The sequence below is a fragment of the Oncorhynchus clarkii genome, chromosome 3 (genome assembly GCF_045791955.1).
Source record: "Oncorhynchus clarkii lewisi isolate Uvic-CL-2024 chromosome 3, UVic_Ocla_1.0, whole genome shotgun sequence".
Taxonomy (NCBI): Eukaryota; Metazoa; Chordata; class Actinopteri; order Salmoniformes; family Salmonidae; genus Oncorhynchus; species Oncorhynchus clarkii.
In genome coordinates, this window is record NC_092149.1 from 34,837,708 (window position 1) to 34,865,599 (window position 27,892).

The window sequence follows — 27,892 nt, forward strand, 5'->3', positions numbered from 1 at the left end:
CTTTCCAATGAGGTGGTCATCGGTGAAAGTGGTATTGCCTTAACCCATAACAGTCTTAGCCATGTCTAAGCCGGGGGTCTACTAAACTAATTTAAATTGTTTTAAGCTCATCCTAAGGTCATTTTTTCTATTTGATTTGCAATTTTAAGACCCCTTGAAGGATAACAAAAATATATTAAAAAATATTTGATGCAAAATTATAACTTCTATTAGACCATATAAACGCATTGCATAACATATTCACTACACGGGACAACAGAGAGTCGCAAAAAAAAATCGAAAGGAAGTTCGTTCTGAAGTGTCCGTCCTATATCTGAGGAATATATAAAACAGATCAGGAAACGTATATATATATATATATATATATATATATATACACACACACTACCGTTCAAAGGTTTGGGGTCACTTAGAAATGTCCTTGTTTTTGAAAGAAAAGCAATTTTTTTTGTCCATTAAAATAACATCAAATTGATCAGAACTACAGTGTAGACATTGTTAATGTTGCAAATGACTATTGTAGCTGGAAATGGCTGATTTGTAATGGAATATCGATATAGGTGTACAGAGGCCCATTATCAGCAACCATCACTCCTGTGTTCCAATGACACGTTGTGTCAGCTAATCCAAGTTTATCATTTTAAAAGGTTAATTGATCATTAGAAAACCCTTTTGCAATTATGTTAGCACAGCCGAAAATTGTTGTTCTGATTAAAGAAGCAATAAAACTGGCCTTCTTAAGACTACTTGAGTATCTGGAGCAGATTCATTAAATAGTACCTGCAAAACACCAGTTTCAACGTCAACAGTGAAGAGGCTAATCTGGGATGCTGGCCTTCTAGGCAGAGTTGCAAAGAAAAAGCCATATCTCAGACTGGCCAATAAAAAGGAAATAAGAATAATTAATAATTAAGATGGGCAAAAGAACACAGACATTGGACAGAGGAACTCTGCTTAGAAGGCCAGCATCCCGGAGTCACCTCTTCACGGTTGACATTGAGACTCGTGTTTTGCGGGTACTATTTAACGAAGCTGCCAGTTGAGGACTTGGCATCTGTTTCTCAAACTAGACACTCTAATGTACTTGTCCTCTTGCTAAGTTGTGCACCGGGGCCTCCCACTCCTCTTTCTATTCTGGTTAGGGCCAGTTTGCTCTGTTCTGTGAAGGGAAGGGTACACAGCGTTGTACGAGATCTTCAGTTTCTTGGCAATTTCTCGCATGGAATAGCCTTCATTTCTCAGAATAAGAATAGACTGACGAGTTTCAGAAGCAAGTTCTTTGTTTCCGGCCATTTTGAGCCTGTAATCGAACCCACAAATGCTGATGCCTCAGATACTCAACTAGTCTAAAGGCCAGTTGTATTGCTTCTTTAATCAGAACAACAGTTTTCAGCTGTGCTAAAATAATTATAAGGGCACAAGGCGAGACCTAGATGCAGACATGGGAGGCAGATGGTTTGAGTCTTTGATATTTATTATATCCAAAAGGGGTAGGCAAGAGAATGGTCGTGGACAGGCAAAAGGTCCATACCAGTTCAGAGTCCAGGAGGTACAGTGTGGCAGGCAGGCAGGCTCGAGGTCAGGGCAGGCAGAATGGTCAGGCAGGCAGGTACAGAGTCCAGAAAACAGGCAAGGGTCAAAACCGGGAGGACTAGTAAAAGAGAATAGAAAAGGCAGGCGCACAGTAAAAACACACAGGTTGACTTGTATGTACAAGACGAACTGGCACAGAGAGACAGGAAACACAGGGATAAATACACCAGGGAGTAAAAAGTGACACTTGGAAGGGGTGGAGACAATAACAAGGACAGGTGAAACTGATCAGGGTGTGACAATAATTGCAAAAGGGTTTTCTAATGATCAATTAGCCTTTTTAAATGATCAACTTGGATTAGCTAACAGAACGTGTCATTGGAACACAGGCCTGATGGCTGGTGATAATGGGCCTCTGTGCGCCTATGTAGATATTCCGTTAAAAATCAGCTACAATCAGTTGTAGCAGCCTCAATCAGCTTCCAGATACAATAGTAATTTACAACATTAACAATGTCTACACTGTATTTCTGATCAATTTGATGTTATTTTAATGGACAAAAAAATTTGCTTTTCTTTCAAGAACAAGGACGTTTCTAAGTGGCCCCAAACTTTTATTGTGTAGTGTATATATTTTTTACATGTATTTATCCACTTATTGTTTTGCCACTAAACAGACTCCATATATACTTCCACACATTTTTTTAAATCTGGTACCGGGAACCTTCAGATTAGTCTTGTGAGGCCTACATAGTTTGTAGGCCAAACCGTTTGGACTGTACATGTGATTTTGTGAGAAGACCAATTTTTGGGGGATGTCTCATGGTCTGACAAACATAGCACTAGCTCTGCCACCTTTCACCACAGATGCAGAATTGCGACATCAGCAGATGTGGTGGATTGAGGCGCATCCAATGCAAATATATATATATATCTCTACCTTAAAATGACAGATATTTATAGGGATATTTTTATTATGCTAATTAGATTTCCACAGGGGCGCTGACATCGACTCTCACACACTCACATCACACACAGACAGTATGAACTCATTAGTTCATTGGCATATTTCTAACTTTCGTGAAAGGGGAAAAAGCTCCAGGGTGTCTGTCACATCGTTTCAACATCCTCATCAGCAGCGGTACGTCTACCTACAACGGATGAACCGCAGCGCCGCGCAGCGTCAGTACGTCGGGTGTCAAATAAGGGCACATAAGAGTAGGCAAAGGAAGTAAGGGCTGTTGATAACTCATAGGGACAGATGCTTGTTTGTTTGCTTTTTTGTTCATTGGTTTGCAAAACTTCAAAAGCATCATAAAATCAAATCAATAATCAAATAAAATGTTATTTGTCACATGCGCCAAATACAACAGGTGTAGGTAGATCATACAGGGAAATGCTTACAATCCCTTAACCAACAATGCCGTTTTAAGAAAAATACCTATAAAATAAGAACTAAAAGTAACAAATACGGGGTCACCGATAAAAGTGACTATGCATAGATGATAACAACAGAGAGTAGGGGGGGGGGGGGGGGGGGGTGCAATGCAAATAGTCTAGGTAGCAAAAAGGGTTCTTCAAAGGGGGTCAGCCGAAGAACCTTTAGGTTTTATATAACACCTTTTTCTCCTAGAGTGTAATCTCTTGTGGGAGAATTTTACTTCTGGGTAACCAAGTTTAGAACACAATCATTTCGCTACACCCGCAATAGCATCTGCTAAATATGTGTATACAACCAATAACGTTTGATTTGATTTGGTTTTGAGATTACTGAGTGCATGGCATTCTTTCAGTCTTGATCATCTCAGAATGAATCTCATCAAGCATCATATCAAACCTACACACTTGTTTTCGTTTTAATGGTAGGGGGCGGCCTACTGTATAACCAACGTGTATTGTGTGGCCATTAGCACATTATCTCAACAATTCCACATGGCAAACCTTATCTGTATTGTGAAAGAACTACACTGGCCTCTAGTGGTAGATTATATTTGGCTCACTGTGCGTCATTAGCATGAACATCCAGCATAAGTATGCTCAACCCTAAAAATTCTAAAACAACTCAAGGACGAAATCTTCACTCTCCTTTATACCGGGGCATTTTAATGGGACAATTGTGAATGGTTTTTTCCTCTTTTTAACTATGTCTTGGTAGGCCTGTGTATGTGTACGTTTAACAACTACAAATACCTAGGTGTATGGTTAAACTGTAAACTCTCCTTCCAGACTCATATTAAGCATCTCCAATCCAAAATTAAATCTAGAGTTGGCTTCCTATTTCGCAAAAAGCATCCTTCACTCATGCTGATAAACATCGTAAAACTGACTATCCTACCGATCCTTGACTTCGGTGATGTCATTTACAAAATAGCCTCCAACACTCTACTCAGCAAATTGGATGTAGTCTATCACAGTGCCATCCGTTTTGTCACCAAAGCCCCATATACTACCCACCACTGCAACCTGTATGCTCTCGTTGGCTGGCCCTTGCTTCATATTCGTCGCCGAAACCACTGGCCCCAGGTCATCTATAAGTCTTTACTAGGTAAAGCCCCGCCTTATCTAAGCTCACTGGTCACCATAGCAACACCCACCCGTAGCACGTGCTCCAGCAGGTATACTTCCTTGCTCATCCCCAAAGCCAACTCCTCATTTGGCTGCCTTTCCTTCGAGTTCTCTGCTGCCAATGACTGTATGAATTACAAAAAACACTGAAGCTGGAGACTTCTATCTCCCTCACTAACTTTAAGCATCAGCTGTCAGAGCAGCTTACCGATCACTGCACCTGTACATAGCCCATCTGTAAATAGTCCACCCAACTACCTCATCCCCATATTGTTCTTTATTTTTGCTCTTTTGCACCCCAGTATCTCTACTTGCACATCATCATCTGCACATCTATCACTCCAGTGTTAATGCTATATTGTAATTATTTCGCCACTATGGCCTATTTATTGCCTTACCTCCCTAATCTTACTACATTTGCACACACTGTATATAGATTTTTCTATTGTGTTATTGACTGTACGTTTGTTTATCCCATGTGTAACACTGTGTTGTTGTTTTTGTCGCACTGCTTTGCTTTATCTTGGCCAGGTCGCAGTTGTAAACGAGAACTTGTTCTCAACTGGCCTACCTGGTTAAATAAAGGTGAAATAAATAAAAGTGTTCGTCAGGAGCTTCATGAAACGGTATTCCATGGCCGAGCAGCCTCACACAAGCCTAAGATCACCATGTGCAATGCCAAGCATTTGCTGGAGTGGTGTAAAGTTCGCTACCATTTGACTCTGGAGCAGTGGAAACAAGTTCTCTGGAGTGATGAATCACACTTCACCATCTGGCAGTCCAACTGCCGAATCTGGGTTTGGCAGATGCCAGGAGAACGCTACCTGCCCGAATGCATAGTGCCAACTGTAAAGTTTGGTGGATGATGAATAATAATATGTTTTTCATGGTTCGGGCTAGGCCCCTTAGTTCCAGTGAAAGGAAATCTTAACGCTACAGCATATAATTACATTCTATTCTCTAACTTTGTGGCAACAGTTTGGGGAAGGGTCTTTTCTGTTTCAGCATGACAATGCCCCGTGCACAAAGCGAGGTCCACACAGAAATGGTTTGTCAAGATCGGTGGGGAAGAACTTGACTGGTCTGCACAGAGCCCTGACCTCAACCCCCCATCGAACACCTTTGGGATGTATTGGAATGGAGACAGCGAGCCTGGCCTAATCGCCCAACATCAGTGTCCAACCTCACTAATACTCTTGTGGCTGAATGGAGGGGGGGGTGGGGTGGGGGGGGGGGATGCATATTATTTTTGACCATATTGGTAAATGACGGAATGTCTTATCCATGGTTCTAAATAGTAAATCATTATTTTTGCAGATGGCGTTGAGGTTTCCACTGTAATTGACAACACTATTGGCAGTTGTCTGCATTCCCCTAGTAGTTTTAGGCTGCATTACACAGGCTAACCAATTCTGACCTTTTTCAACTAATAGTATTTTGACCTATCAGATCAGATTTTTTGCAAATAATTAGGCAAAAGATCAGAATTGGTTTGTCTGTGTAAACGCAGCTTTAGTTGAGCAACAGGTTGTGAACCAGTTCAATGTGTGGAGTTTATGTGCAACTGTGCTATTTATGAACGCTTACTGATGTGTGGAAACTTATATAGCCGTTTGTAGAGATTCAACTTAAGCACTTTGTAGCCTATAGCTTAAAATGCTTTTTTTTAATGTTTTGTTTTTAGAATTAAAACTTTGCAGAAATGACGGTGTCCCCTTAATCCCACTGGAAGCAATTGCCATTGTTCTCTTCAACTACATTTTATGAATCAATTCGTAAGTGTATGACGCAACCTAATCAAGCTATACAATTATTTCGAACAAGAAACAGCGGGTTGTACAATAAACAAGACAATTAAGTTTATATGGATGACATAGGACCTACTGCCAACTAGAATTAAAGTTATGAACAGAACCATTCATATATGGCTCATGGGCTATTAACCAATGAAGATAACGATTGATGGCGTTCTCTGTATCCAGGGGCGCCGCCAGAGATTTTGGGCCCCATGAAAAGATATCACATTGGGCCCCTCCACCACAGGTCACACCAACCCTTCGCAGTTTCTGTAACCAAACACCTCCAGAACCCAATCGACCCATTCAAAGCTTTAAATAACTCTACCTTTGCAGGCTTGCAACTCTCTTGTAGTCCAATATTTACTCTACGATATTTACTGACAGTGAGCTGTGAAAATATAACACTGTGTCGACATGCATGCAACATTCTGCATACAGTGGAATTCAATATTTGATGCAAGACTGATACCCTCTATAAGAAATGTGCTAAAGGCCATTTTTACAGTCTAAATGTCATTTTAGTGGTACAAATTCTTGAATGGAAAATTCTCTTAACATTAATGAATATCTTAAAATAAGTATGACTTAAATATACATTAACTTCTTCAATTAAAATAAATTAACATTATCATCTATAGAATTATATAACAAACAAACAAAATAATAAAATCAGCAGCAGATTTTTTGAACTAAGTATACATACCAACTAGACAATAAGCAGCTGTAAAAGTGGAAATGGAAAATGGAAAACAAAATGGAAATGGAAAGGCCTGATGGTGGCGCTAGAGGAAAGGTCAAGAGGTCCCCAAATCAATAGGTTTCTTCCGCTTGTGGTCTTGATTGTGCACAACAAATTTTATTGCAATCCAGCCATCACTTTGAGATATATCTTGTTCTCAGCCTATGGGCATCATGGGTGTAGTGATCCAATATCCATATCCATGCCATTTAACAGTTATCACTGGCTCTTGCTCAGCCTTACTCACCAAGAGCCCAGCGCTGAGTCCCCGATCAAATTTGAGTTTAAGTTTGAGTTTATTTTATTTTTACAGGGACAGTGCACATTAACCAACGTTTCAGTAAAAGTGACGGTTTTAGCCAGCCGGCTAATTTTCAACCGCAGTCCCTGGGCAGGTTATTAAAAACAATTACAATATAGACAATCATTGAGCAGTGAGCACACGCAGAGCAACATAGGACAAGCAAGACATAGCATACAGACAGAGCAACATAGAACAAGCAAGACATAGCATGCAGACAGAGCAACATAGAACAAGCAAGACATAGCATACAGACAGAGTAACACAGAACAAAAAGCAGCAAGACAAAACAGACAACAGACAACATGGAAAGCGGCAACACACAGCTAGGGACCATGTTCACAAATCTGATTGACCTTTAGCCGTGTATTCATACATTTTGTGAAAGTGTGATAGGTGGTGCAGTTATGTGTGTCTGATGGCAGTGTATTCCAGACATGGGAAGCTCTCACAGAGAATGCAGATTTACTAAAGGTGCTTTTCCTTAAGGAAACCTTAACCTCTACAGTCACCTCTCATGGCGGACCTTGTGGATCTGCTGCCATTTGTCTGGGTTTTCTGTTTAACAAAAATATTGAGTGGAGGGGGAGCCAGGCCATTTAGGATCTTGAATATAAGACATGCGTCGGTGTATTGCACAAGATTTTCCCAACTCAGGAGCTCATGCTTTCTGAGGATGTAACAGTGATGATGGCTATTGGGCTTCCTATCAAGCACTTTGAGCCTGTTTGTAGACAGACTGAATAGGTTTTAATGTTGTACAGCAAGCTTGGGCCCGACTAGTCAAGCAGTATGTTAATTGGGGGAGTATCATAGATTTGAAATACAGTTTTGCTACCTCTGTAGTCAAACAACTTTGTATAAATTGGAAATTAGCTAGGTTGAATTTGGTCTGAAGATCTGAATGATCTTTTTCACATGCTTTTTAAAAAAGAGGTTGGAATCAAGTATGATGCCAAAGTACTTAAAATCAGATACCACCTGAAGCTTCTCCCCTGACACATAGACATCTGGCTCATTAGCATCTGTTGTCCTCTTTGTGAACAACATGCAAACAGTTATTTTCACATTGAGATGCAAACACGAGTCACTGAGACACTTTGTAACCTGGACCATTACAGTAGTGAGTTCTTGTGCAGCTTGTTGTTTGCTCTTTGCATGCACATATATCACTGTATCATCTGCATACATTTGAACATCAGACCCAGTACAGACAGAAGGCTGATCATTAATGTACAGGCTGAACAGTATTGACCCTTGGGGCACACCCACATCATAGCTAAGAGTGGGCGACAGCTCATTGCTCACTCTGACACACTGAGTTCTGGCTTCAAGGTATGATTTCATCCATCTCAAGGGGAAAAAGTTGAACTTGTACAATTTTGTGATGAGAATCTCATGGTTAACAGTATCAAAAGCCCTCCTTAGGTCCAGAAACACAGCCCCAACAACGCCCCCTTTGTCCATCTTGGACTTCACATTTTCCAGAAGAAAGCAGTTGGCCGTTTCTGTGGAGTGTTTCGCTCTGAAGCCAAACTGCATGGAGTGTAATGTGTAAGTCTTTGCTGTCCAGCTTTCTAGCTAACTGACTTTCCATGGACAGCATGGCAAGACTGCAAAGCCTGTCCTGGGACATAGTGGACCTCAGATATTTACACAAAAAAAATCCGTTTTAGCTTACTGAAAGCTCTCTCGCCGCCAGCAACAGTCACAGACAGTGTACGTAAAGCAATGCAAAATATACGTAAATCAATGCACACTTCTCCAAAAATGCTTTGCAGCTGCATCTTACAAATTGCATTCAGGAGACCAAGATGGGACAAGTTAGGGGGGATATACAGTGTTCGTGTGTCTTACTTCATTTTAAACTTCATGATCAGTGGTTGGCACACAGAAAGGACTTTATCCTCACTAATCTGCCCAATTTTCAAAGCAGCAGAATATTATTCTAATCTTTTTGCAGTGGTGTGGAACTTAATGTACACACCACTGCTATGGATGTTGTCCAGAGTAGTAAAAATACCACTGTGTTCTGAAACACCGTTGCTGCAGTGTCCTGAGTTGTCTCCTCTTGAGAGGTCTCATCATGGAATCTCTTTTTTTCCCTCTGACGACTATGTTCCTTGCTAAATTGAGGTGCAACCCTCATTTGCATAGCAATCAGTGTTGCCTCAGACAGGAGAGACTCCCATCCATCTCTAAGAGGCTCATTGGATGATTACTTTTTGCCAAAAACAAGAAAAGAAAGAGAAACCGTTAGTTTTATTCGTGTGGCGCCCCTGTCTGTGTCATCCACGCATTGGTTTTGGTTCCTAATTTCAGTCTTTCGGTAAGGGAATACACAAACCATTGGCCTACATAAGAAAACTATTTTAGGTCCAGTAATCAAGAATACAATACACAGTTTATTGAATCCTGTCAACCTCAACCTCGCTCCTTCGTTTAAACCACTTGCCTTGGTTATCTTTTCAAACACGTTGTTTCAAATACCCACAGAGAGTCGTGGTGATAAGGATATCTAACACAAACAAATGTGGAAGCTAAAAATGGTTGACCTCTTCCTGAAACACGTTTCCCTGTCACTATTATGTTTTTAACACGATTGTAAAAACAAGTTAGCTAATTAACAGTGCAGGGCTTATCTTAACATAACTTAGTCATTATAATATTATAATAACGTATTATAACATTTTCGTTTATCACTGGTACATTAATTAAATCAAGGCAGATAGATAATAAATACAATAATAATACAAATAATTATATTGCATTATTAGATTTGTACTATATTTTAAGCATACATTTTTGTATTATTATATAACTACTAGGCTTATACCACCTCAGAGAAAGGTCAATGAGAGCATTAAATAGGGGAGGTGAATTTGTTTTATTTTTGCTTCATTAATCATTCTACAAGGAAAACAGTCAATCAATCACCATCGATCTGGCCATTCGTTTGACCAGATAGGCCTGACTTTTCATGCCACAATTCCAGAAGAGGTGTGCTAAAGACAATTGTTTCGTTTGAGTCGTTGTTGTTTTATTTCTTCAGGCTACTCTTCGAACTTCCCGCTGAAGATTACTTGAGTCAAAGTCCACTGGCTACATCAAAATGCAGTGGTTTGATGATGACCGACCCAAAACTCTTCGTGTCCATCCAGTCCCCTCCCCCTCCCATGCGTCACCTCAAATGAACCACAACCACAACCTCTCCAAACCAACTTTTTGCATCCGTCAGCAACATTGCGACAGCAGCAAAGTGACTGATTGCGATGGAACACATCGAGTATTCAACATGAACCCAATCTAATCTCGTCACCCAATTTCGAAATAAAAATAGGCCTAGTTATAACATGGAGTTGTTTTGAATAGCCTATTATATCCTATATTGTTTAAGGGATATTTATTAAAACAATGTTACGCACACATTTGATTTATACATTTGAAACTCAACATCTCCCATATATGGGCCATGTTCGGGTGTAATGTTGTCTGGTGGGTTTGCAGTTGCCTCTGACCATTTGCGTTGTATTTTATTAGGCTGTGTGGGGTCGCTGGCCACTAAATACGCACCCAGGACAGAGAGAGGTGGGGTAGGGGCTCAGGGGGTGGAGGCTCAGAGCTAGCGCGGTGATAAGCAGTGGTGTGGTGTGCGGTGGTCTCTCTGCATAAGCAACTGCGCGGTGGTCTCTCTGAATTGTGATTGGTCACTCGACATATGTGGGGCCCTCCAACATCAAGAACGTGCAATTAATCATGTAGGCTAATTGGGAATCACGTGGACCAGACCGAGAGGGTTGGGGTTGGTTGATGGTAAGAAGAAGATGCTCCCTGGTCCTTTCTATATTGACCAAGAGTGGAAACTGACCAGGGGAGGGATAAAGACGTGATCCAACGCGGAGCGGGGCCCGACACGTCCAGGCAAAAACACAGGGGGGACAGGGACTGATATAGACTAAAGACAAGCTGGACCGAACATGGCAGAAGGTAGGCCAATAATTTGGACTAAAACACTTTGCTTGGTTATTTGGTTTGATGCTATAGAGCCAAGGAGTCTCTGTTGGCCATAGATGAAGAGGTTTAGGGGACTGGGTTACCTTGCATTGTCTTTTAGATCTTGGGTAATTATTATACAAATTCTTCCTTGTGACTCCCACCCCTCATTGTTTGGGGCGATAAGTTGCCAGACCCTTTTGTTTATTTCGCCCTCCCACTTTCCCACCGAAGTTAAGCTTTTGCTTTTCTGCGCATTTGGCATGAAAGTGGGAAACCGTGGGCATTACGCTGCTCGAAAGGGGAAAAGGATAGCCAACATTAACTTGGGTGCTTCCTTTGACTCAAGGCGTGAATTGGCAAGATGGGTTCTGTTTCTAACCAGGAATTCCCAGGTTGAGTAAATATCTGACGATATATTGTGTTTAGTGTAGGCTCTGTCTCTAAAGAGATACAGAATGAATACCAGCTTACGAATTTAAAATTGTGTAACTATTTTCCTTTTTAAATTGCCTAGTCAATACCAAAACATGCTTTATTTTGTTCGCAATAGGCAAACCAGACTCAAGTTCTCGTGTTGTTGACAAAGTAGGCTCTTTATAAATGTAAATGTAATTTTTGTACACGAATTTTCAAATGTAGTCTTGTAAATGCAAATTGATTGGTTTTATTTTCACAACGTAACTTTTTTCTGTCGCACAAACGCAGCTAACAAGAGGCCCATATAATTCAGTTCAACATTGGCCAGCCATTTAGTGATATACTAGGTTTCGTCATTCGTTTCGTGTCGGTCTGTGTTGTTTCCTCACATACTATATACTCACTATGAGTGTGAAATATATAGGTCCTACGTGTGAAAGATTGAAATATAAGATGGGAGAATAACAAATAATTCTAGCATTAGATAGAATTCTAGTTTATTGTTATTACGGACCCTTACAATATTGTTGTTTATGTATTGAAATTATAGGTCTATATTTAGGCCTATGGATATGATTGGTTATTAGATCGGTTTTGCAACGATTTCTCCCCGTTTTCTACCCAATGGTTATGAATGCGTGAGGAAAAACAAGGAAAGAACAAAGCTGAATGGCAATTTTATGCGCACACTCCTCTCTTAGTGTTCTGGTAAATAGTAAAACGAACATTGTTTAACATATTGTTCTAAATTACAGGAGTCTGCAAGACCGAAGAGGATGAAGGACCAAGTACCGAGGAGGATTCGGAATCTTTCCACGGTGTCGGCGTATGTAAATGGTTTAACGTGCGCATGGGCTTTGGGTTTTTGTCCATGACCAACCGAGAGGGGGTCCCGCTCGAGTCTCCGGTCGATGTGTTCGTCCATCAGGTAAGAGGTTTTAAAATGAACTGCATTACCGTCTAATTCCCACACCAAATATGTGGTGAATGGTGGCCCACTATACATTGACACAGAATAACATATTCAGGCAGTTTTCCATCTCAAACGAACACGCGTTGCTGGCTTACCATGTGACCTCGTGGTCATGTACAGTGGGGTCCAAAATCATGGACACCCTTGATAAAGATGAGCAATAATGACTGAATAAAATAAATAATTCAAATACTAGGCTATATTGTTTGCAATACAAAATATATACATTTTATTACTTTATATTAATACAATTGCTCAGAGAAATATATATTATTGGTTATTGATCAAATTGGTTTGGGTGATTTCATAAATAAAATCGTAACATATCGATCAGTTTTGCAACGATTTCTCCCCGTTTTCTAGCTAAGGTTTATGAATGCTGAGGAAAAACAAGGAAAGAACGAAACTGAGTGTCCCAGTGGTTTAAGGCACTGCATCTCAGTGCTAGAGGCATCACTACAAACACTCGTTCAAATCCAGGCTGTATCACAACCAGCCGCGATTGGGAGTACCACAGGGGGGGTGCACAATTGCGTCGCCTAGCGTCTTCTGGGTTTGGCAGGTGTAGGCCTTCATTGTAAATAATAATTTTACTTGCCTAGTTAAATAAAGTATAAATAAAGTCATATTTTGGGGGGTCAAAATAATTGACACCCCTAGAGATTCTTATAAATATTATAGTCAAAATATTCATATTTGGTCCCATATCCCTAGCACCCAATAACTACATCAAGCTTGTGACTTTACAAACTTGTTGGATTCATTTGCAGTTCATTGTGGTTGTGTTTCAGAGGGTCAAAGATCATACCCCCAAGACATTCTAACCTCCCCTGTTATTGGTAATGGTGAGAGGTTATCATGTCTTGGGGTTATGATATTTGACCCTCTGTAACTTGCTCACTCATCATTATTCACAATTCATTCAAGAGTAATTTTGACCCCTACCTTTCTTTCTCTGAGCAATTGTATTAGAATGAAATAATATAAATGTAAAAAAATGCATGTACATACAATATATCTCAGTATTTGAATTATTTATTTTATACAGTCATTATTGTTCATCTTTATCAGGGGTGTAAACAATTTCCAATAGTGTGCAACTGCAGCCCGCATTTCGGGCCGTTCCTGCATGTGGGCATTCCCCCCACAGTGACGCCTCTAGCACTGAGATGCAGTGCCTTAGACCACTGCGCCTCTCGGGATCCTATTGGCTGATAAAGGCACTGTATTATGAGCTGTCTTGTTTGCTAAATGAACAAATGAAGTAGGCAGTGGCATAGTGCATATAGCAATAGAAGCACAGTGACATATGCCTCATTGCGTTCATACTTGTGGCTTATTGGGTATGTGGCTTTCAGTTAGTTATTTTTGTCCACCAGTCCTATGGTAGTGAATGTCATTCCAGTTCGTCTGTGTCATTCTAGTGCATTGCTTGCTATGAATTATATCTGATGGTGTTTGCGTGTATAGGTAAAAAGACAAATGATGTCATTTTGGAACACTGCCAAGTAGAGATATTTACTCGATCTGATTGGGTGGGCCCGGCTTCCTAGTGGGTACGCCTGGGCACTCTTGTGAATTACGCGGCTGGGTTTAACAGTTAACCTGACCAAATTCACATAGAAATGTGAGTTAAAGATCTGTCATTCTCATTAAAAGCAAGTCTGGGGGCTTCCCGGGTGGCGCAGTGTACTGCAGCGCCAGCTGTGCCACCAGAGACTTTGGGTTCGCGCCCAGTCTCTGTCGTACCCGGGACCGGGAGGTCCGTGGGGGCGACACACAATTGGCCTAGCGTCGTCCGGGAGCGTTTGGCCGGTAGGGATATCCTTGTCTCATCGCGCACCAGCGACTGCTGTGGCGGGCCGGGCGCAGTGCGCGCTAACCAAGGTTGCCAGGTGCATGGTGTTTCCTCCGACACATTGATGCGGCTGGCTTCCGGGTTGGATGCGCGCTGTGTTAAGAAGCAGTGCGGCTTGGTTGGGTTGTGTATCGGAGGACTTTTCACTTTCAACCTTTGTCTCTCCCAAGCCCATACGGGAGTTGTAGTGATGAGACAAGATAGTAGCTACTAAAAAACAATTGGATACCATGAAATTGGGGAGAAAAGGAGGGGTAAAAAAAAAAAAAAAAAATTAAAAAGCAAGTCTAAGAAGTGCAATTTCTATGTACACAATTTCTATGCTTCCCATTCTTAAGTTTTGCTTTTGCATCGTTTACTTTCAGCTACAAACAGCTGAAAATACAATATTTTGGGTTATGGAAAATAAATTTCACAGCGGATTAGATGGTACAATAATTCCCTACACTGTACAGTGCACTCGGTAAGTATTCACACCCTTTGACTTTTTCCACATTTTGTTACGTGATAGCCTTATTCTAAAATGGATTAAATAAACACATTTTCTAATCAATCTACACACAATAACCAATAATGACAAAGCAAAAACAGGTTTTTAGAAATGTTTGCTAATTTATAAAAAATATTTCACATTTGTTTTGCAAATGTATTAATGTTTATTTTTATTTTTTTGTGTAAATGTATTAAAAGATTTAAAAAAAACAGAAATAATATATTTACATAAGTATTCAGACCCTTTGCTATGAGACTCAGTTGAGCTCAGGTGCATCCTGTTTCCATTGATCGTCCTTGAGATGTTTCTACAACTTGATTGGAGTCCACCTGTGGTAAATTAAATTGATTGGACATGATTTGGAAAGGCACACACCTTTCTATATACGTTCCCACATTTGACAGTGCATGTCAGAGCAAAAACCAAGCCATGAGGTTGAAGGAATTGTACAGGGAAGGGTACCAAAAAATGTCTGCAGCATTGAAGGTCCCCAAGAACACAGTGGCCTTCATCATTCTTAAATGGAAGAAGTTTGGAACCACCAACTCTTCCTAGAGGTGGCCGCCCGGCCAAACTGAGCAATCAAGGGAGAAGGGCCTTGGTCAGGGAGATGACCAAGAACCTGAGGGTCACTCTGACCGAGCTCCAGAGTTCCTCTGTGCAGATGGGGAAACCTTCCAGAAGGACAACCATCTCTGCAGCATTCCACCAATCAGGCCTGTATGGTAGAGTGGCCAGACAGAAGCCACTCCTCAGTAAAAGGCACATGACAGCCCGCTTGGAGTTTGCCAAAAGGCACCTAAAGGACTCTCAGACCAGGAGAAACAAGATTCTGTGGTCTGATGAAAGATTGAACTCTTTGGCCTGAATGCCAAGAGTCACATCCGGAGGAAACCTATCACGATCCCTACAGTGAAGAATGGCTGGCAGCATCATGCTTTGGGGATGTGTTTTAGCCGCAGGGACTGGGAGACAGAATCGAGGGAAAGATGAAAACCTGCTCCTGAGCTCTCAGGACTTCAGGCTGGGGCGAAGGTTCACCTTCCAACAGGACAACGACCCTAAGCACACAGCCGAGACAATGCAGGAGTGCCTTCGGGGCAAGTTTCTGAATGTCCTTGAGTGGCCCATCCAGAGCCTGGACTTAAACCCGATCAAAAATCTCTGCAGAGACCTGAAAATATCTGGGAGGATCTGCAGAGAAGAATGGGAAAAACTCCCCAAATACAGCTGTGCCAAGCTTATAGCATCCTACCCAAGAAGACTCGGGGCTGTAATTGCTGCCAAAGGTGCTTCAACAAAGTACTGAGTAAAGGGTCTGAATACTTATGTAAATGTGATATTTCAGTTTTTATTTTCAATAAATTTGCAAAAATATCTAAATGGGGTATTGTGTGTAGATTTGATGAGGGGGAGAAGGTTCTAGTCCATTTTAGAATAAGGCTGTAACGTAACAAAATGTGGAAAAAGTCAAGTGGTCTGTATACTTTCCAAATGCACTGCACGTGTTTGTTTTGTCACATAAACTGAAATTAGGCAACTATTCGAATTTTAGCAATCAGCAATTGGCGTCGCAATTTCTGCAAAGTGCAGCTTTAAAAGTGACTTAGTCACTTTTGTACACAGGCAATGCATGCCTCATTCACTTACGTTGATGTTTTGCTAGTGATGGCTGAAGTTATCTGAAGTTTGATGTGTTTTTACAATTTCTTTTGGCAAATAGGCTAGTTTTAAGGTGAGGAGCCATCTAAAATACAGATTTTTCCTTTTAACTGTGTTTTTGTCTTGACACTTGAAAGTTCATTGCATGGTGATTTATTCTAAGTGAAGACCACGGGCCTACCTATGAGGCAATGGGCTTGTTCGACATTGCAGGAAATTGCAGACTGACTAATCAACAAATCACTTTGCATCAATGATAACTACTCATTATTTGTAGATCAGTCAGATGCAATTTACCCACTTCGCATCACGAATTTGAAGCTCTCAAAAATGATCAGTGTCTTTTCATCCTCATGGTGTCCAGGTCCCATGAGTGAATTGGGAAACTACCCAGGTTAACCCATCCTGACCAATAGTGAAGGGGGGGCACCCTTTTCCCTCCTAGTTTCCATGTGAGTGAGGCCCTTCTAGCTGAGAAGATAAAGGCTTGGCATCTCATTGAGAGAAGTCCACTTTAGCTGTTCATTCACTTCAGATCCCTGAAATCTAAGTGATTAAAGCCTCCGTGCTCCTGAATCCTCTCTGCCAAGTCTATGTTAATGGTGAAGGGGGGAAGGAGAATTGAGGTTTACTATAACCCCAAAGTCACCATGGAGCACTCTGTTCACAACGCTGACATCAGCAAACCGCTTGCCCACATGACACCACACACGCTGTCTGCCTTCTGCCCGGTACTGTTGAAACCGACATTCATCTGTGAAGAGTGTACTTTTCCAGTGTGCCGGTGGCCATCGGAGGTGACTGAAGTCGGTTACGACGCCAACCGGCAGTCAGGTCAAGACCCTGGTGAGGACGAATAGAATGCAGATGAGCTTCCCTGAGATGATTTCTGACAGTTTGTGCGGAAGTTCTTCAGTTGTGCAAACACACAGTTTCACCAACTGTCCAGGTGGCTGGTCTTAGACAATCCCGCAGGTGAAGAAGCCGGATGTGGAGGTCATTGGCTGGCATGTTTACACCTGGTCTGCGGTTGTGAAGGCAGGTTGGACGTACTGCCAGATTATCTAAATTGACATTGGAGGCGGCTTTTAGAGTGGCCTTTTATTGTCCCCACACAAGGTGCACCAGTGTAATGATCATGCTGTTTAATCTGCTTCTTGATATGCCACACCTGTCAGGTGTGAGGAGAAAGGAGAAATGCTCACTAACAGGGATTTAAGCAATTTTGTGAACAAAACTTGAGAGAAATAAGCTTTTTTAACTAATCTGTTATTTATTTACTTTATTGAACCTTTATTTAACTAGGCAAGTGTTAATTTGATGTGTTTAGATAGCCAGGAATAAATGCGCCTTAAAGGGGTCTACACAGTCTACCCAAACGGAGCCGAAGGAGGTCCGTTTGCGCCGTTCTCTACATACTGTGATTCTACAGTGCATTCGGAAAGAATTCAGACCCTTTGACATTTTCCACATTTTGTTACGTTACAGCCTTATTCTAAAATTGATTCAATTGCTTTTCCCCCTCATCAATCTGCACACAATACCCCATAATGACAAAGCAAAAACAGCTTTTTAGAAAATGTATTGCAAATAAGAAACTGAAATATCACATTTGCATAAGTATTCAGACCCTTTACTCAGTACATTGTTGAAGCACCTTTGGGAGCGATTACAGCCTTGAGTCTTCTTGGGTATGACATTACAAGCTTGGCACACCTGTATTTGGGGAGTTTTTCCCATTCTGCTCTGCAGATCCTCTAAAGCTCTGTCAGGTTGGATGGGGAGCGTCGCTGCACAGCTATTTTCAGGTCTCTTCTGAGATTTTAATTTGGGTTCAAATCCGGGCTCTGGCTGGGCCACTCAAGGACATTCACAGACATGTCCCGAAGCCACCCATGCGTTGTCTTGGCTGTGTGCTTAGGGTCGCTGTCCTGTTGGAAGGTTAATTGTTGCCCCACTCTGAGGTCCTGAGCGCTTTGGAGCAGGTTTTCATCAAGGATCTCTCTGTACCTTGCTCCGTTCATCTTTCCCTCGATCCTGACTAGTCTCCCAGTCCCTGCGGCTGAAAAACATACCCACAGCATGATGCTGCCACCACCATGCTTCGCCGTAGGGATGGTGCTAGGTTTCCTCCAGGCGTGACTCTTGGCATTCAGGCTTGGTTTTATCAGACCAGAGAATCGTATTTCTGATGGTCTGAGAGTCTTTAGGTGCCTTTTGGCCAGGTCCCAAGTGGGCTATTATGTGCCTTTTATTGGGAAGTGGCTTCCCTATGGCCACTCTACCATAAAGGCCTGATTGGTGGAGTGCTGCAGAGATGGTTGTCCTTCTGGAAAGTTCTCCAATCTCCACAGAGGAACTGTTGAGCTCTGTCAGAGGGACCATCGGGTTCTTGGTCACCTCCTCGACCAAGACTCTTCTCCCCTAATTGCTCAGTTTGGCCGGGGGGGCAGCTCTAGGAAGAGTCTTGGTGGTTCCAAACTTCTTCCATTTAAGAATGGCGGAGGCCAATGTGTTCTTGGGGACTTTCAATGCTGCAGACATTTTTTGGTACCCTTCCCCAGATCTACACAATCCTGTCTGGGAGCTCTACGGACTATTCCGTCGACCGAATGGCTTGGTTTTTGCTCTAACATGCACTGTCAACTGTGAGACCTTATTTAGTGGGGCGGCAGGTAGCCTAGTGGTTTTAGCCAGAGTAACCAAAAGGTTGCAAGATCGAATCCCAGAGTGGACAAGGGAGAAATCTGTTGTTCTGGCAGTTAACCCACTGTTCCTAGGCCGTCATTGAAAATAAGAATTTGTTCTTAACTGACTTGCCTAGTTAAATGAAGGTAAAATAAAAATAAATAAAAAATAGACAGGTGTGTGCCTTTCCAAATAATGTCCAGTTAATTGAATTTACAGGTGGACTCATATCAAGTTGTCGAAACATCTCAGGGATGATTAATGGAAACAGGATGCACCTGAGCTCAATTTCGAGTCTCATAGCAAACGGTCTGAATATTTATGCAAATAAGTTATTTCTGTTTTTAATTTTTAATACATAAGACTGTGTAGAGCCCTAAGCCTCACACACATTGCACCGAAAGTGGATCCATCTTTTGTCTGCCGATCGTTTAGCACGCAGTGTTTTAGGAACCACCAACTGTAGACCTCTGACCGACACCATTTTTCATCCGATTCTACATGTAAAATCAGTGCACGCTCGCTTCGCAAATTACGTTCAGAAGTGTGGAGTACTCCAGCAAACGGTATTGGTGTATCTGAGCCATTACTTTCAGAACCGCTGCTTTTTAGACCATTTATTTCAGCTATTTGAACTTTTAACCTGTTGAAATGGCCAGGACTACAATCACGCCCCAAATGAATGATGTCTTCCTTATTAAAACCTTCCTTTAATATAAATCTATTTCTCAGTAAGTAATTTGTATGACTAAATACTTATTTCATTCTTCCCAGAATGCGGACATCTCTCTTCTGGTGCTGCCACTCTAGATTCCAAGCCTTTTAAAGATTATGTTTCAATAAGTGAACAGTATCTGTTAACGATGTAACTGGGACAATGGCCTCCTGAACCCTGTCCTTTGACATCTTAAGTGGTGACTTCTCCACTGATTTCCTCCCCTAGCCATCAGGGTTCAGGTCAATTACATTTCATTTGAATTCAGGAAGCAAACTCAATGATTGAAAAATTCAGAATTGGAATGACAGTTAACCTCTTGAATTTAAATTGTAGTGACCCCAACCTTGCTAGCCATTGTTAGGAAGGCGAGAACATGTGTGTCCAATGTTCATTCATGATGGACGGATGGGAGTTATGGCTACGGTGTATTATGGCAATGGGGCTTTGGCCCTGAAATGAGTCTCTGCGTGTCAGGTAGAGAACATGAACTCCTGGGGCCTGCTGGCCTTTGTGTGCAGGTGAACAATAAGACCACGAATCCCAATGAAGCATGCTCCTCTCGGCCGTGACCGAGCCCATCAGCCCCTCTTTGTCCTAGCAGCAATCCCTTCCCATTGTCAGCTCTCTCTCTCTCATCGTATGTCTTCATTCATCTACCCCACTCTGTTTTATTCAAGCTAGTATGGACATAGCCTACAGTAGAGCTTCATATCGCCCTCCAATACACTTCACCAGTTTGGTAGGGTTTAAGGCCATACTAGGAGTCTCCTTTCTCGTTCCACATGGTATGTTCTCTGTGTTGGGGGTGTGTATGGATTAACCTACCCACTCCTGTGGAGCAGGGGAGGTCACACGTGTGATGGGAAGTGGGTTAACAGTCACTGGGGCCAACTCACAATGGAGCAGCTTTTCAAGGGGGCACTTCTGTCACCCAAATGGAGTTATGGAGGACCCATTGTGTGTCCCAGATCTGCTTGTAACTTCACCGCAGATGCTCATCAGTGACCGTTACAGTATTAAGGAACTGTTCACTTTACTGTAATTCTCCTCCTACAGATGCTATTGCATTGCTAGTTTTCATTACACAATAGATGCAGTTGTTTGTAGGCCATGTGGCTTGTATTTGAATTAGTGTCCTGGTTAAAATGCGATCTATGGCACATGATTTTTTTATGCTTTTATTTTCAAGCTAGCCTAATTGTAACCGTTTAAACCTTCCCCTCAAAGCAACTGCACAGTTACACACACGTCGTTGTTGATATTTGAAGCAATATGCAGAGAAGGCTGTCAAAGAAGGATAAATCAGATTGTGGCCGTTTCACATTCACAGATTAGTCCTAGTCCTGGACTAAAAGGCATTTTCAATGGATTGAGCTGGCTTTTTATGTCAAGGGCTAGACTAAATCTGGGTCTGGGAATTCACCCCCTAGTCGTTTAAATATACGCTTAAGATTGCCTCAAATAATATAAGATCATCCCAGCCTGACAATGGCAGCCATTGACAGTTCTGGAGAGGAAATCCTCTGTGGTGAGCATGGCTGATGTCTTTCCTCTCCTAAATTGGGTCCATGAACTCAGACAAATGGCACTTGGTGCCTAGGAAATACCTAAATGAGGTGGCATAGCCATCAGTCTTGTCCTGACACTGACCTGAGCATGAGAGAAATATTGGGGTTTTTGGCTCTACACTTGTGGAGTTCTGTTCGCAGCTAAATATTGATCACCCTCTTATGGTGAAATTCTCAAAGGTCAGTTGAAACTTCTGATAGGAAACACCAGGTTTCATTGCTAATCGTATCAAAATCAATGATATCTGCTGCCTGGTTGCAGATATACCATACCACCAATCCAACAGCTCTTTTGGAGGGTTCTTGTTTTACCCAGGCTGCCTCTGGCATTATACCCCTTAATGCACAGCCCATTCCTCTTTTTCATAGCCTCCCCTTTCCTCCCTCCCTCATTTTCCCCTCCTCCAAGGCTGTTTTTTATCTCATGGCTGAACGTCTCTCTGCTGAACAGCGCTGCCTGGGTCAACTGAGGTGAAGGCAGCAGAATGGGATCCGAAATCTGTAGGATACTGTATCTTAAAGTACTGGGTCGTATTCATTTGGCACCAATAAAACAGGATGGGACTATTTTATTTTTGCGCTTCATAACGTTTCAAACGTTGTGTGCCCTTATGAACACGAACCTGGTTGGATGTTAGCATAGTCTTTAGCGTTAATCTAAGGATCATGGTGTGGATTGTGTCCATACTCTTGGGCTGTTGAATGCTTTCAGGCTTTGAGTTGATATTGATTCCATGCTTAATGTGTCACATTTGAGTAAAACAATCAATCGATTATTAACTCAAAGCATGCAGGTACCTATCATTTGGAGTGACGATGTGTTGATTCTCAACTTATCTGCGTGTCTCTCTGCCAGACAACTATCCAAGGAATGTTTCCCTGAACACCCCCCCCCCCCCCCCCCCCACCCCACCCCACCCCCAACCCTATCCCTCCCAGCAAGAATCCTGCAGTGGTGGTTAGTGTGTTAGTGGTTCTTTGTGATGTAGTTGGGAAGAGAGGTTGGGGGGTAGGGGACATTGTAGTGCGGAATGCAGGTCCTTTGGCAGAGGGGGATGGGTGAAGGTTATCACATCAGGTTTACCACTCAAACACAGGAGACTCACAGGCCACTGTGGCCAGTGTTGGGCAACAGACTAATGCAGACTAGGGAGGGAGGACAAATAGTCCGTCTGACAATAAGAGGCTTTGTAGTTGTTGTTTATTTATGAGGCGAGACAGAATGATCAACAGCCAGGAGACTTAGGACAGATGCCAGATAGCGCCTATCTCTGTTAGAAAAGTTTGAAGATAGCATAGTGTTCACAGAGGGTCACTCCTCAGCGTCTCCCTTGGCCGACTATTAGTTGATTTGTTAGCTGATGCTGCAAGGTCTTTGTGATTGCGTCGTCATTGATTTGGAGCATATCATGCAGCTGGACTTAAGATCTGCTCGTAAGGATGTGTAACGACTTAACAACCCTCCAAGATATGTTTGAAATGCCCCTTGGAAAGTCCATCTCTATGTTCAAAATGGGATGTTTGATATGACCTCTAAAAGGTTACGGGGTCATATTCACAAGAGTCTCAAATTAGGAGTGCTATTAAAGGATACGCCTTTCCTTTTAGATCATAATGACTAGAATGATATGGAGAGCGGGAGCTGATCCTCGATCAGCACTCCTACTCAGAGATGAATTTGGAAAGGGGCACGGGAATGAAGGTGAAACTTCTAATAGTATTCTGATGTTTCCTTCTACTGTCTTTCTCTCCCCTCCAGAGTAAGCTGCACATGGAGGGCTTCCGCAGCTTGAAGGAGGGCGAGGCGGTCGAGTTCACCTTCAAGAAGTCAGCCAAAGGCCTGGAGTCCCAGAGAGTCACTGGGCCAGAGGGCACACACTGTGTGGGCAGCGAGAAGAGACCCAAAGGCAAGAGCGTCCAGAAACGGCACTCCAAGGGAGATAGGTAAGTGCCTGCCTTGTATTCCCACTCTGTACATCGAATGGGGACAAGGAAACCACTAAACTGTATACACTGAAACAGAAAGTAATTCCTGCAAATATTCAAAAAAGCTATATAACACAAATGTTAGGTGAAAAAGAGGTGGTTCACAAAATCAAAATGGACAGAAAATGCCTCATCAGATAAGCAACAATGTACTTATTCATCTCTCACACATACCACTATGTACACCATAGTAGGGGTCTAACATACTCAAAGATGGTGGGCCAAACAAAGTATTTTCTTTATCGTGGTTGGATCTCACATCTGCAATTGTCCATCCAAAATGCTGCAAAAGGGTGTTTTATCCTGTTCTGTCCTGTTCTTCTTTTCCTTGACCCCCACCCCTGGCTGTGGTTAGGGTCACACAGGCAGGCTTGGCGTGTGACCTGGATCAATAGCTGTTTAATTCTGGACGTCCCTGGTGGATTTACACCCAGAGGTTCTCTCTTGAAAAACCTTTTCCAAACCTCTTCCACAAAATGTGTTTTTGTGGTGGTAACCTGAACTGGTAACATGAATGTTTCTGAATCACTTTAGATGTGGATTATAATTATCCTGCAAATACAGTTTAGAAGTAGTAAAATATGAAATATTACTCGTGTTAGTTATAATAACCTGAAAAAATAAGAGTTATTTGGGCTTGTCCCTTTAAAATAGCTCTTAATGGTTCTTGGTAGAACCATTTTATCCATAAAGTAACACTTCTAGAAGCCTTTTTCCATTGAGAAGGTTCCGAAGAACCCTTTTGCATGAAAAAGGTCCCATACCCCACTACTTGCATAATCAATTCCTTTTAAAATCCACAAATCTCTTCGCTTTTTCTCACCATAAAGTAAAGTAAAAGTGAGAGGCGGGCCAACATTGTGGGTCCTTTGTCCGTTGTGGATATTGTGATGGGTTAGAGAGGGGTATCAATGTGGCCTCCTGTCAGTTGTGATTATGCCCAAAGTGTAGTCAGGGTGAGAATGGAGATGGTTACGACCTCAAAGAGTCCTGGGAGGCCTGTGGCGCACGATTCACTCTCCCCAGACTATGCTGGTCCTTATAAGAGGAATTAAATGGGGCCAGCTCCAACATTTTCAATGGAGAATAAGATCAACTGTTTTATAGCATGTCTTGAACATTAGTCAGTACATAGGTCTAAGATAATAAAAGATTTTTGTCAATGGCATATTCAATATTCTTTATTAGGTGGCGGTGTTTGCATGGGATTAGAAACAGAGGGCCCTGTTTCTAATGTGTGTTAACTGGACTCTAATATGGCCATAGTCACCCACAATTTATTTTCTGATTCCACCTTAAGGTGTCCACATTCTTCCGTGCTGAAACAGTTCGGATCAGTTTGTGCATATATTATGATGACATTTTGTGATGTTTTTGTTCATTTTGGACTTCGGTAAGGGCTTTTTCAGTTGTTCGGCCACACTAAATGTTTTCTTGAGACAAGCTGAAGTCGGTAGCCGAAGTCTACGCCCCTTCGTTGGTGATTGGTCAACAATAAGGGTTCATCAGTAAAGCCTTTGTTGTCATTCAACGAGAGACGACTCGTTTTCATGCACATTTTGTTATTGAGAAATACTGCACCAAACATCTTAGTTAGATGTAAAATTGCGTGACTAAGATCTCCTCTGCAAAAATGTCAAAATTAATGACAGATTTCTTGCATTATCTTAGATTAATTCAGACTATTTTGAGGAAGTGTACTGGCTACGGCGACTCAAAATGGACAGTACTATTGCAACTTTTTTTTTCTTCAAGTGAAGGTATTTAAAGGGAGTATGCCATCACATGCGTTTGGTTCGCCAAGCCGACATCGGCTAGTTGGCATCCGAACTGAAGCATGCTGACGCCTTTAGAAGGTAAATATGATGCAGGGAGGGAAAAAAACCCTGTCCATTTAATTGATAACAGATGTAGGAGCCCGGGAGGGGGTTAGAGGTCACGGTAACCATGGCAACCGTGTATGACTAAAATGTAGGGGGTTGGGGTTGCGGGGGTTAGAGTTGGGAGATCATTGCTGCAGCTGTTTAGACAAAGGACCATTTCCCTTTTCCTGCTCGCGCTCCCTGATCGATGTTGAGACAGTTGGGCCAGGCCAGAGCTTCTGTGTTGGTACACCTTGACACCAGTCCAACGGCCAGTGGTACAAGTAAATGTGGTACAAGTACAAGCAACTGACCCCCCTGAGCCTCCCCTGACCAAGCCTCATCTGCATCATTGGGGGAAGGAGGTCTTCAATAGCTCCTCAGTGGCACAGCAGCGGTGACAGCCTCACTCCCCATCTGTCAGCCGCCCCTGGACGCGTGGCTATTTTATAGGTTTAAACTGAAGCTATCAAAGAAAGGCTACTCTTATGGCTACCATTGACCCTAACCCTTCTGCATGGACTGTGATACTCTGTGTACGTTCTATGGAGAAGGAATATAATTGATGTAGCTAAAAAAGACCTCATTGCAGCAAAGTACTGTGGATAAAGAATGAAAAGGGTGGTTAATGTGTAGATGGGAGGCCATTCAAAGTAACAAATAGCCTACTGAAACATACAGAGAAAACATGCTTTTATAAATAGCGTACATCCTGTATTCAATTTGCATTTGCACATGAGGTCGAACAAAGATCATTTGCACTTTTTAACCCACTTTTAATCATCCTATTCTCATAAAAAAAGGTTGGTCATATGCAGTGCTAGAGGCGTCACTACAGACCCTGGTTTGATTCCAGGCTGTAACATAAACAGACGTGATTGGGAGTCGCATAGATCGGCTCACAATTGGCACAGCGTCGTCCGGGTTAGGCCGTCATTGTAAATAAGAATTTGTTCTAAACTGACTTGCCTAGTTAAATAAATATTAAATAAAATAAATAAATAGGACACAGCATGGAACTGGCCAGATTTCTTGGTTTGCTCTGCTGCAGCACTAGCCTAACTGGCATATGCTGCCCTCTTGTGGATTGCAGGTGACAGCGCGTCTCACTCAATACGAGATCAGGGGCCATATGTAGGGAAGGTCAGTCAGTTGTACAACTGAATGCATTCTACTGAAATGTGTCGAACGCATTTAACTCAACCCTTCTGAATCAAAGAGGTGCGGGGGGGCTGCCATCGATATCCACGTCATCGGTACCCAGGGAGCAGTTGTTGTTGGGGGTTAACTGCCTTGCTCAGAGGCAGAATGGCAGATTTTTACCTTGTTGGCTCGGGGATTCGATCCACCAACTTTTCAGTTACTGGCCCAACACTCCTATCAAATGTAGGATCTTAATTTGAGCCAGTTTGCTAAAGCAGGAAAAGAATCCTGCAGCAATAAGAAATGTAAATTATTTTGTGGATTACAATTATCGGACATTTTTGTAGGTATTGAGATACATTTTTCTATAGGGAAAATCAAGTCTGAAATTTCTAAATGGAAATGACGAACTTCAGAAGCCTTTTTATACCTCAAATACACTACAAGTTTTTTGCATCGCTGGAAAGTTCTCCTGCAACCGGGTGATCAAATTAAGATCCTACATCTGTAGGATCAGGGCCTCACTGTCCATACAATCCTATTCATTGTGATATAAAGGCTGATCCTGTACTCTGAAATGCTTGATACATATGGCCCAGTCTTACATTTATCAGCCTGGTTCAGGGGATCCGTTTGAGCAAGGCAAGGTGCAGAATCGCTAATCTTCATCACAAAACAAGTAGTTATTTGAGAGGGGATTTGTAGATCATGATTCTGTGCAGTGTCTTCAAGCTCAAACGCGCACTTTGTCTTGTTTTTTAGGTGCTACAACTGCGGAGGCCTGGACCACCATGCCAAGGAGTGCAAGTTGCCGCCCCAGCCCAAGAAGTGCCATTTCTGCCAGAGCATTTCCCACATGGTCGCCAACTGCCCAATCAAAGCACAGCAGTCCTCGCCACGTTCTCAGGGAAAGCCCTCCTCCTTGAAAGGGGACGACGAGGAACACGGCCACTCGGCCCCTCCCCCCGTGAGCTCCGATTGAACGAGGAGATGCAGGAAGGACGCTTGGGGAAGCTTTACTGGATAGATGGCCGCTAAGTTTCCTTTCAACTGTATAAGACGCTTTTGGAACTACCTCAGGTTTTTGTAAACAAAACGATCATGAAGAAAGAATGTTACTGAAGTTAATATTTTGTGGTGTAACACTCACAAATACAGCTGTATTATTATAGCACAATATTTGTAAAAATGTATGGAACCGCTATTGAGGGGTTTAAATTTGTAATAAGTTATGGCACATCACATATTATTTTGATGTCTTTATAGAATAGAAAGTTGTTTATTTTTCACTGAGCAGATCATGAGAAACCATGCCACTCACACTAGTATGCTACTATACTAAACTCACCAGGAAGCTTAAAATCACCGTGTCAAGTAGATAGCTAAACATTTTTGCTGCCTTACAACTTCTTGACTTTCCTGATTGTTACACCCCACTATATCCGACAAAAACAGAGTTGTGACACTACACCTCTGCAATGAATGTTAGTCTCATGGGTGGTAATGGGCGGGCACATCCGAACCAACGGGACGGGGTAATAGCTATAGGCAATGTATTGGCGGCTACCAATATTGTTGGTGACCATGCAAA

At 42.3% G+C, this 27,892-nt stretch overlaps 1 protein-coding gene across 1 annotated transcript; it reads left to right on the forward strand.

Moving 5' to 3' along the window:
- The first annotated feature begins 10,914 nt into the window (after positions 1 to 10,914).
- Positions 10,915 to 27,283, forward strand: LOC139405935 (protein lin-28 homolog A-like). Its single transcript, XM_071148388.1, has 4 exons — positions 10,915 to 10,924; positions 12,106 to 12,278; positions 23,070 to 23,254; positions 27,064 to 27,283. The coding sequence occupies exons 1-4, from the start codon at positions 10,915 to 10,917 to the stop codon at positions 27,281 to 27,283; spliced, it is 588 nt and encodes a 195-aa protein (XP_071004489.1).
- The last annotated feature ends 609 nt before the right edge of the window (positions 27,284 to 27,892 follow it).